A 12,381-nucleotide genomic window follows, 5' to 3' on the forward strand; every position below is an offset into this window, starting at 1 on the left:
ACGTAACTTGCTGATCAACACGAACAGCTTCTGGTGATGAACATAACTTGCTGATCAACATGAACAGCTTCTGGTGATAAACATAACTTGATGATCAACATGAACAGCTTCTGTTGATGTACGTAACTTGCTGATCAACATGAACAGCTTCTGGTGATGAATGTAACTTGCTAATCAACATGAACAGCTTCTGGTGATGAACATAACTTGCTGATCAACATGAACAGCTTCTGGTGATGAATGTAAATTGCTGATCAACATGAACAGCTCCTGGTGATGAATGTAATTTGCTGATCAACACGAACAGCTTCTGGTGATGAATGTAATTTGCTGATCAACACGAACAGCTTCTGGTGATGAACGTAACTTGCTGATCAACATGAACAGCTTCTGGTGATGAACATAACTTGCTGATCAACATGAACAGCTTCTGGTGATGTACATAACTTGCTGATCAACACGAACAGCTTCTGGTGATGTACGTAACTTGCTGATCAACATGAACAGCTTTTGGTGATAAACATAACTTGATGATCAACATGAACAGCTTCTGTTGATGTACGTAACTTGCTGATCAACATGAACAGCTTCTGGTGATAAACATAACTTGCTGATCAACATGAACAGCTTCTGGTGATGAACATAACTTGCTGATCAACATGAACAGCTCCTGGTGATGAATGTAATTTGCTGATCAACACGAACAGCTTCTGGTGATGAATGTAATTTGCTGATCAACACGAACAGCTTCTGGTGACGAACGTTACTTGCCTATCAACATGAACAGCTTCTGGTGATGAACGTAACTTGCTGATCAACATGAACAGCTTCTGGTGATGAACGTAACTTGCTGATCAACATGAACAGCTTTTGGTGATGAATGTAACTTGCTGATCAACATGAACAGCTTCTGGTGATGTACGTAACTTGCTGATCAACATGAACAGCTTCTGGTGATGAACGTAACTTGCTGATCAACATGAACAGCTTCTGGTGATGAACATAACTTGCTGATCAACATTAACAGCTTCTGTTGATGAACGTAACTTGCTGATCAACATGAACAGCTTCTGGTGATGAACATAACTTGATGATCAACATGAACAGCTTCTGTTGATGTATGTAACTTGCTGATCAACATGAACAGCTTCTGGTGATGAATGTAACTTGCTGATCAACATGAACAGCTTCTGGTGATGAACGTAACTTGCTGATCAACACGAACAGCCTTTGGTGATGAACATAACTTGCTGATCAACATGAACAGCTTCTGGTGATGAATGTAACTTGCTGATCAACATGAACAGCTTCTGGTGATGTACGTAACTTGCTGATCAACATGAACAGCTTCTGGTGATGAATGTAATTTGCTGATCAACACGAACAGCTTCTGGTGATGAATGTAATTTGCTGCTCAACACAAACAGCTTCTGGTGACGAACGTTACTTGCTGATCAACATGAACAGCTTCTGGTCATGAATGTAACTGCTGATCAACATGAACTTCTGGTGATGAATGTTACTTGCTGATCAACACAAACAGCTTCTGGTGATGAACGTTACTTGCTGATCAACATGAACAACTTCTGGTGATGAACGTAATTTGCTGATCAACATAAACAGCTTCTGGTGATGAACGTTACTTGCTGATCAACATGAACAGCTTCTGGTGATGAACAGCTTCTGGTGATGAACATTACTTGCTGATCAAAACGAACAGCTTCTGGTGATGAATGTAACTTGCTGATCAACATGAACAGCTTCTGGTGATGAATGTAACTTGCTGATCAACATGAACAACTTCTGGTGATGAACTTACTTGATGATCAACAAGAACAGCTTCTGGTGATGAATGTTACTTGCTGATCAACATGAACAACTTCTGGTGATGAATGTAACTTGCTGATCAACATGAACAGCTTCTGGTGATGAATGTAACTTGCTGATCAACATGAAGAGCTTCTGGTGATGAATGTAACTTGCTGATCAACATGAACAACTTCTGGTGATGAACATAACTTGCTGATCAACAAGAACAGCTTCTGGTGATGAACGTTACTTGCTGATCAATATGATTAGCTTCTGGTGATGAACGTTACTTGCCTATCAACATGAACAGCTTCTGGTGATGAACGTAACTTGATGATCAACATGAACAGCTTCTGGTGATGAACATAACTTGCTGATCAACATGAACAGCTTTTGGTGATGAATGTAACTTGCTGATCAACATGAACAGCTTCTGGTGATGAATGTAACTTGCTGATCAACATGAAGAGCTTCTGGTGATGAATGTAACTTGCTGATCAACATGAACAACTTCTGGTGATGAACATAACTTGCTGATCAACAAGAACAGCTTCTGGTGATGAATGTAACTTGCTGATCAACATGAACAGCTTCTGGTGATGAATGTAACTTGCTGATCAACATGAACAACTTCTGGTGATGAACTTACTTGATGATGAACAAGAACAGCTTCTGGTGATGAATGTTACTTGCTGATCAACATGAACAACTTCTGGTGATGAATGTAACTTGCTGATCAACATGAACAGCTTCTGGTGATGAATGTAACTTGCTGATCAACATGAAGAGCTTCTGGTGATGAATGTAACTTGCTGATCAACATGAACAACTTCTGGTGATGAACATAACTTGCTGATCAACAAGAACAGCTTCTGGTGATGAATGTAACTTGCTGATCAACATGAACAGCTTCTGGTGATGAATGTAACTTGCTGATCAACATGAACAGCTTCTGGTGATGAATGTTACTTGCTGATCAACATGAACAACTTCTGGTGATGAATGTAACTTGCTGATCAACATGAACAGCTTCTGGTGATGAATGTAACTTGCTGATCAACATGAAGAGCTTCTGGTGATGAATGTAACTTGCTGATCAACATGAACAACTTCTGGTGATGAACATAACTTGCTGATCAACAAGAACAGCTTCTGGTGATGAATGTAACTTGCTGATCAACATGAACAGCTTCTGGTGATGAATGTAACTTGCTGATCAACATGAACAACTTCTGGTGATGAACTTACTTGATGATGAACAAGAACAGCTTCTGGTGATGAATGTTACTTGCTGATCAACATGAACAACTTCTGGTGATGAATGTAACTTGCTGATCAACATGAACAGCTTCTGGTGATGAATGTAACTTGCTGATCAACATGAAGAGCTTCTGGTGATGAATGTAACTTGCTGATCAACATGAACAACTTCTGGTGATGAACATAACTTGCTGATCAACAAGAACAGCTTCTGGTGATGAACGTTACTTGCTGATCAATATGATCAGCTTCTGTTGATGTACATAACTTGCTGATCAACACGAATAGCTTCTGGTGATGAACATAACTTGCTGATCAACATGAACAGCTCCTGGTGATGAACATAACTTGATGATCAACATGAACAGCTTCTGGTGATGAATGTAACTTGCTGATCAGCAAGAACAGCTTCTGGTGATGATGTAACTGACTCATCAACATGAACAGCTTCTGGTGATGAATGTAACTTGCTTATCAACATGAACAGCTTCTGGTGATGGACATACACAGCTAGTTGTCACAACTGCTTTATATGACCATCTCACTAATATATGATTCAACTGGACACACCTATCGGAAGACTGAACAGAAACTGTCGAAGATTAGTAATTATGAAATTCTCTTAACATTTACCTTCACATACATCCAACAGTTGGGGTTTTAAATCTCAATGCAGTTCATCAAATTAATATATTACTTTTCCATTTAGGTCAATCGTGTTAGTTTTATATATCTGCTACTGAAAGCCATTTTTTTCCAATATTTAATCAAGTACAACAGATTCAAATGATTTTCAAAATTTATTCCAATAGTATTAGGAATACAAAAGTTTATGCATAAACATTTTATAACTTTATCTTTTCTTTTTAGCAACTGTGCTATTTCTCAGGAGAAACAATTTATTTTAAAACTGATTAACATAACCAAAATGAACCTCTCATTTATTACTCATATCAATTTATGGTACTTGAAAATAACTGCAACAACATATAATGCACTACTGAGAAATCTTGATTTCACATTTTATTTTTTCTTCACAAGAACCTGAAGTAAAACTATGGTCAAAAATCTGCAAAGGGCAACTAGTGAGTCTTTTTGTAGGGAGGGTACACCATTCAGGAGGCATAGCAATAAAAAGATTTTCAAGATGGATGCTGTGGCATCCATGTTGGATGTTAAATTGGTAGCATTTTTATTTAAAACCAACTGGACACCATATGAAGTCTTCTGGTGAAAACGCCAAGTCAATAGAACTTTCTGTTCAAATTGAATTATAACAAGATTATTAAGATGGCTGCATCTGTGGCCATATTGACTGTCACACTGGCACCATTTTTATTTAGTACCAGCTAGACATGATATGAAGTCTTTTAGTGAAAACCCCAAAATGATATGAAAATCCATCCAAGAGAGTAGAGATAACAAGATTTTAAAGATGGGTGCCATTGTGGGTAAGGTGGATAGCAGATTGTCACAATTTTCGTTTAGGACCAACAAGATATAATAACAGATCTTGCAGTGAAAAACCCACACTGATATGACCATCCATTCTGGAGTAGAGATAACAAAACTGTGAAGAGTTGTTGTTGTGGGGTTTAACGCCATTTTTCAGCAAACGATAGGCTATGCATGGCGGCCAGTATTAATGGTGGAGGAAGAACCCGGAAAAATCCTGGGAAGAACCACCGACCCACGAGAAGCTACTGGCAAGCTTTCTCACATACCCACATTGGCCAAATCCTAGACTTGAACCCACGCAGAAAGAGGTGAGATGACAGTGATCTGTAACGGAGAGCGCTTTAGACAACTCGGGGCCCCTAAAACTTTGAAGAGGGTCATTGTAATGGACATAGTGGATGTCTGAGCAACACCATTTTCATTTAGGACCAACCAGACCAATGAGATGAATCTGTGTATAAAGTTTCAAGGTAATCCTAAATGTAGTGTAGGAGGAGGAGTGAAAACAAACTTGTGTTCATGGACAGATGGATGACAGATGACAAAAAACAGACCATTCCATAAACTCTTTTGGTCAATGACCAGTAGAACCAAAGATTAAATTAATGACTGGAAATCGTAGTTACAAACAGAATAAATTTAAGGATGTCCGAAAACCACATAAAGATTGTATTATGTACTGAAATTACTTTGGTGGGACAAACTGATAAAATAGCTATGATACAATGGAATACTAAATGTCCAATACAAACACCTGCAAACAGTGATTACGACAACCTCTGTAACTGCCAAAACTGTTAAGTCACAAAACTGAAAATTTAATGAGTTTTAAATGCTCCGATTTACTTCTGTTTTGAGAGATCTGGCAAGTAAAAACATTATTAAAGAAAAAGGTTTATAAACGACAGTATAACAGGAATGGCAACTTACCAACAGTGCACCACAATTCTTATCCTGAGCAATTTTCTGCCATATGATTCGATGATTGACGAGTTGTTCACATGGGTCTGCAAACTTGTCAAGATAGTTTTTGTACACCTCGAATAGCTGAAACAATACACAGCATAATCAGGAAGCTTTCATAGGTTAACATTTGGTTCTTTTGCCTCCCATTATCCCATAAGCATGTGGAATGTATAATAATTTATATTTGTGTATCCACATATCAGTCCATATATCAGTAATTTGTCTATCCATCCACCACTTCAGGCTTTAACCCTGTCTTGCACTGCGTTCATCTGTAGTACACATCGTGCAAAAACACTAACCAAAGCTATGAATACAAAGTAATTTATCATCTTCAAATCATGTGCCACAATGACTGTGAATCTAGATCTGTTCACAGTATTCCGTCATATGCTCCAAGTAAAATGAGGTAAAAAACTCGCATAAAAAAAATCAGATGCCAAGATCTGCTGATGTTTGCATTTTCAGATGATCACAACATTTCCCAAGATTCATGTCAGGCCACTGTGAAACTAGTTACGTGGAGAATATACTGTCACACAATGCAATCAACTGCAAGTCAAAATGAGCAATAACTCTTGTAAAATCTGCACAATGATTTGATAAATATCCTCATCTACAGATGATGGCCATAACAGTTACAAAGGCTCATGGCAATCTATCAAAAATTGAGGAACTAATTGCGTGAATGTGATTGCATTTCATTAAGCTGCAAGACAAAAAGGGCAAATACCTCAAATAAATTGCATTAGCAAAGTCATTGATTAGTATGCACATCAGGTAATAACCATAATATTAACTAACTTTCATGGCAAGCAATACAAAACTGAGAGCCTAGTTGCATTAACAAGACCGTGTCATAAACTGTGTTAAGCCAGAGTATCATGAGTAGCACCTTTTTACCCCTGTCCCATCTTTATTATTCCTCTATGTCAAAAATGAAATTTTGTTTGCGCTGGAACCATTTTTCTTATGTCAAAGAGACCATGATCTTTTAACTTCAAAATCTTTCTTCCCTACCATAAGAGAATGCAATCAACAGAACTGGGTTGAAGTATGTCATATAGTACTAATATTAATGTGCAGAAACCATTTTTTCTTCTTTCAGTCAGTTACCTTGACCTAACATTTGGACTCTAAAATCAGTAGGGTTCTTCCATACATTATATGCAATCCATCCACAAAGTCTGCTGTCAATGACTGAGTATTTTGCAAAGACCACTGTTCTTCTTTCAGCCACAGGAACGCTGGCCTTTGGCTCTGGCATCAACAGGGTATTCCTTTCTCAAACTGTAGATGGTGGATAACTAAAAATTACTGAATGGAAATCATTTTTCTTCCTTCAGGCACAGCAAGCCTGACCACAGAGCTCTGATGCTTATTCCATACCACATGTTCAAACCTTCAACCAAGTTTGGTAATTAAATGGGGGAAAAACTTACTGTATATGGAAACCAAATTGGTAACAGCCTGATGGACTGACTGGACAGACATTATCATAATACAATATGCCCTGCAATTATAGTACTTATATAAGGGAAATAACTATAATAAACATTGTTGTATCAAAGTGATTTGCCAATATGCATATCTTCAGGTGCTGGTAACAATATTACCAAGTTGCAGGGCACTCCATGAATGACTGTGGACTAGGTGTGCTAACAGCATGCATTGACATTATAGTGATTGCTATGTTGAGATTCCATCAAGGCAGGCTCAACATAAAACAAAGATTCAACATATCATTTAATTAGAATTTCTTGTCTGTGAAGATTTCTAATTAGTAGCAATGAGAGAGTAGCAAAATATTCCATAATCTGAAATTTCCTAAGGTTAAAATTTCATCATTTCAAGAAAGGAACGATTTTTTAAAATATTTTCTCATCTCTTCATTAGTTCACAAGAATATGCAGCTATGTCTCAGTACAATGCCCCTCATTCTAATGTCACTCCAGAGATATCACTATAGACCACATAACCAAATTTATTTTTCAAATGCATGAAACTGGTCTGAAAAAAAAACATGAAGAAAATTAATGTATCTTTATTTCCTTTTAAAACATTTTTATTTCAAAAACTTAAATGTACAAACAGGATAAATTAAGAAAAATATTAAAGTTACATAAACAAAATTTATTACAAAGCATTTTACACACATTTTGTTATCCATTCCTGCCATTCCCCAATAAACAATTATCAAATTTTTTTCTCTCACTATAACAAAGTTTAGTACAACAAATACTGTGTAATCAACATGCGTTTCACTTGCATTTTTTTAAAAAAATCATTCCTCCACCCCACCCCCATACACAACACAATCATTAAGTTTAATATCTTTCTCATTATATTGTGTATTGATATGTAACAAGACCAATGGTTATGGACACTAAATACTGCATTTTAAAAAGGAAGACCTTTGTTTACACTGCTGTATGAACTGAACTCACACACACACACACACATACACACACACACACACTTCTTCCCCCAGTCTTCAGATTTTACACAAGTATTTGTGAACCCACCATCAAAGCCCCACAATTCATTTCCTGTGAGATTTTCTGCCAGGTTTCTTTGTGGTCTGTAAGCTGATCCTTAGAGTCAGTAATCTTCTGTAAGTATGCTTTGTAAGCCTCCATAAGCTGATAAAAACAAAACAAAATGACAAACAAAAAAAAAATGAAATAAATGCACTCTCTCTGAATCAAACACAAATCATTGCAATGTTTGAAAGCTGCAACTACTATTATTTTAATGAACTAGACTTGTTTTTGAAAAACACAAAGGTCCAATATGTACCAAAACGTTAAAGTCCAAAAAGCTTCAATATTTTAAATAAAAAAGGTGAAACATTGGTTTTTTTGTTTGTAATAAGAAGCTAATAAGCTTCCCTAGAAGAATAAATGGGACCAAAGCAAGATGTCAAGCATGGAGTGTGTCTATGCATGACTAAAAATTAATCTGTTATTGACTTGATTCTGACAGGCAGTCATGTACAACTAATAATTTATATGAATGCCAGCAACACAAGTCAAATCCTATTTTCATTTCTGATGCAAATAAGTCTTACACAAAAAAAGTTTCAAAGAAAATTGGATATTATGTATACAACTGTTCCATAGAATTTGTTTTCTCACCAGCACCCATAAGCTGGTGTATCCACCCCGTATCTGCGGTACAAATTCTCCAACACAAAACCAGATTCTGTCACCAGCAGAAAAGTAATACCTAAGGCTCACCATGCTTCTGCAAACATGTCAAGGCACAGGAATAATATTTCCAATTATATTAAACTGGATCTCGTTCATATATTAGACACATTCTATTTGCCAAGATACCATATACACTGTATGCTTATGTATTTCATGTGTGGCTATCAGCAGCACAGACCAAGGTCTGTTTGCAAAACTTCTGAAATGAGGCAAACTGCATAGATCTTGATGAAGTGCCAAATAATGCAAAGGCAGACCTGAGCCAAATACATCCTGGTCAGATGGTACATAATACTAGAGCAGACCTGGAACATGTGCATCCTGATTGGGTGGCACATAATACTAGAACAGACCTGGAACATGTGCATCCTAATTGGGTGGCACATAATACTAGAACAGACCTGGAACATGTGCACCCTAAATGGGTGGCACATAATACTAGAGCAGACCTGGAACATGTGCATCCTAATTGGGTGGCACATAATACTAGAGCAGACCAGGAACATGTGCATCCTAATTGGGTGGCACATAATACTAGAGCAGACCAGGAACATGTGCATCCTAATTGGGTGGCACATAATACTAGAGCAGACCAGGAACATGTGCATCCTAATTGGGTGGCACATAATACTAGAGCAGACCAGGAACATGTGCATCCTAATTGGGTGGCACATAATACTAGAGCAGACCTGGAACATGTGCATCCTAATTGGGTGGCACATAATACTAGAGCAGACCAGGAACATGTGCATCCTAATTGGGTGGCACATAATACTAGAGCAGACCAGGAACATGTGCATCCTAATTGGGTGGCACATAATACTAGAGCAGACCTGGAACATGTGCATCCTAATTGGGTGGCACATAATACTAGAACAGACCAGGAACATGTGCATCCTGGTCAGGTGGCACATAATACTAGAGCAGACCTGGAACATGTGCATCCTAATTGGGTGGCACATAATACTAGAACAGACCTGGAACATGTGCATCCTAATTGGGTGGCACATAATACTAGAGCAGACCAGGAACATGTGCATCCTAATTGGGTGGCACATAATACTAGAGCAGACCAGGAACATGTGCATCCTAATTGGGTGGCACATAATACTAGAACAGACCAGGAACATGTGCATCCTAATTGGGTGGCACATAATACTAGAACAGACCAGGAACATGTGCATCCTAATTGGGTGGCACATAATACTAGAACAGACCTGGAACATGTGCATCCTGATTGGGTGGCACATAATACTAGAACAGACCAGGAACATGTGCATCCTAATTGGGTGGCACATAATACTAGAACAGACCTGGAACATGTGCATCCTAATTGGGTGGCACATAATACTAGAACAGACCAGGAACATGTGCATCCTAATTGGGTGGCACATAATACTAGAACAGACCTGGAACATGTGCATCCTAATTGGGTGGCACATAATACTAGAACAGACCTGGAACATGTGCATCCTAATTGGGTGGCACATAATACTAGAACAGGCCTGGGATATATGCATCCTGATCAGATGGTACACAATACTAAGGCAAACACATGATACTAGGACAGACCTGGGACATGTACATCCTGAACAGGTGGCACATGATACTAGGGTCCATGTGGGACAAATACATCAATAATAAGGCAACACATAATACTACAACAGACATGGAATATGTACATCCTTATCATGTGGCATATGATACTTAGTGTAAATCTGGCCCAATACTTCCTGATCTGGCAGCACAAAATACTATGGCAGATCTGGGGCAAAAACATCCTGATCTAGCAGCACAAAATACTATGGCAGATCTGGGGCAAATACATCCTGATTAGGGTACACATAATATGCAACTGGGTTCATGATATACAAAAGTAAATATCTGAAATAATGTTGTAAGAGTGCAGCTTACCTTGCGTGGGGTATCCCTGATGAATTTTTTCTCCCGTATATATTTCTCATAAACTGTGTAACCAAGCATCTGGTACATATAACTGGTGCTGGGACTCTGGCTTGAGTACTTGGTTAAGTCCAATGCCTCCTGCAATGTTAAGTTTGACGTTAATACCTTGCCTGTGTCACCTTGTGACCTTGATCACTGACACTAGCAGATTTACTACAAAGCTGCACTAGCCTTATGCCAACAAAGAAAGCTTGCCAGTAGCTTCTCGAGGGTCGGTGGTTCTTTCCGTGGATTTCTCGGGTTTTTCCTCCACCATTAATACTGGCCACCATGTATAGCCTATCGTGTGCTGAAAAATGGCTTTAAACCTTACAACAACAACAACAACCAAAAAAGAAAACAAAATCTTGATATTTCTGATTAGTAACTTAATGTGGTATTGCTTTCATTTTTTTTCTTTAGGGTCCACTATTAAGCTACATAAAAAAGAACACATTTGTGTCCATTTTATTTGCAAAATTTGGGTTAAATGTGCCATTTATTTAAAAGCATCTTTTGACCTTGAATTAAGAACTAAACCAGTATGCTACACTGACCCATTACTACATCTGAAATACACTGCAACTCACAACTGCACACTGTAACACTAACTAGAAGCATAGACATAAATTGTACATTCAGGTTTCGGAAAGCAAAATGTGCACAACACGGGATTATACCCTGCAACACTATACTAGCAAATAACAGTCAATATACTCAAGTTTCGTACTGCAGCAATGCATCACATGGATTACATCAAGCAACATTCTACATGTATATAGTCAATCTGCTCAGTTTTCAAAATGTATCAATACCCAACAATGAAGTGTACCCAGGATTTTCATGTTACCTCCAGGATGATGTCTACATAATCTTCAAGTTGAAAAAGAAGGAGATATGGATACTTAGACATCCCCCAAAAACCTGAAAGTAGAAAGTTACTGTGACTAAAATGGGTTTTGCCAAAGTCTTTGCATCATATGTAAGCCATGATATAATTCAAAATAACTGTACATGTTTTCAAAAACTTGATCACAAAACCTTGGCACTGATGATTCTGTTAGTTATTTTTGGAAATGTGACACCTTTACCTCAACTGGAACTTTCTGAGCTTTTTCCATCGTATGCTAGCAAAAACCTCTTATGCAATTAATGGTGATTCTGAACAGCCTTCAAGTACAAGGCCATCAGTATGTCATAATAAGTTCAGTGATGTCAATATGGCAATATGATTATGCCATCACTAACAGCAACATCAGTGATAAATTCAGACTATTGCATTTTTTTCATTAAAAAGCTGCAGGATTAATAACAAAAATTAAAAGTGCAGGTATTTCATTAACTACTGAAATCTTCACACATCTAGCCAAAAGTTCATTCCCCAGAAACTAACCAATTTGGGAAGTACCACTATGATCCTCCAAGTCTCTTTTAGAGAGTTGAAGTTATCTGACTTGCGTCAGTGAGTGACTGGGATCTTCCAAAATGACCTTCACCTATGCCTGGCTTAATTCAACGTTTTTGCATGATGTGTCCATGCATCTGATGCAAGTCTGCACATTTAGTTTTACTTTCAAAAAAAACCATTTTCCTTCAATTGACTTCTTTATGCTAGCAAATTACTGAGTCTCTTCGAGGAACTGTATCAAAATCAACATTGTACAATTTAACATCACATGGGGGTTGTGGTAAATTCTTCAATTAGAACATGGGCCACATGTGACTCTCCCAA

General features: G+C 37.8%; 1 protein-coding gene across 1 annotated transcript in view; it reads right to left on the reverse strand.

Annotated features, from left to right (window-relative positions):
* LOC149781878 (DNA-directed RNA polymerase, mitochondrial-like) overlaps window positions 1-12,381 on the reverse strand; it is a 113,021-nt gene that overhangs the window by 67,055 nt on the left and 33,585 nt on the right. The window contains exons 10-13 of the mRNA XM_089936072.1: window positions 11,500-11,573; window positions 10,620-10,748; window positions 8,019-8,135; window positions 5,458-5,574 (exon numbers count right to left, since the gene is read on the reverse strand). Coding sequence (XP_089792198.1) covers window positions 5,458-5,574; window positions 8,019-8,135; window positions 10,620-10,748; window positions 11,500-11,573 — 437 coding nt within the window. The remainder of the gene's footprint in view (window positions 1-5,457; window positions 5,575-8,018; window positions 8,136-10,619; window positions 10,749-11,499; window positions 11,574-12,381) is intronic.

Source organism: Sinohyriopsis cumingii, chromosome 15, assembly GCF_028554795.1.
Source record: "Sinohyriopsis cumingii isolate HCF-2022 chromosome 15, ASM2855479v2, whole genome shotgun sequence".
NCBI classification, from domain to species: domain Eukaryota; kingdom Metazoa; phylum Mollusca; class Bivalvia; order Unionida; family Unionidae; genus Sinohyriopsis; species Sinohyriopsis cumingii.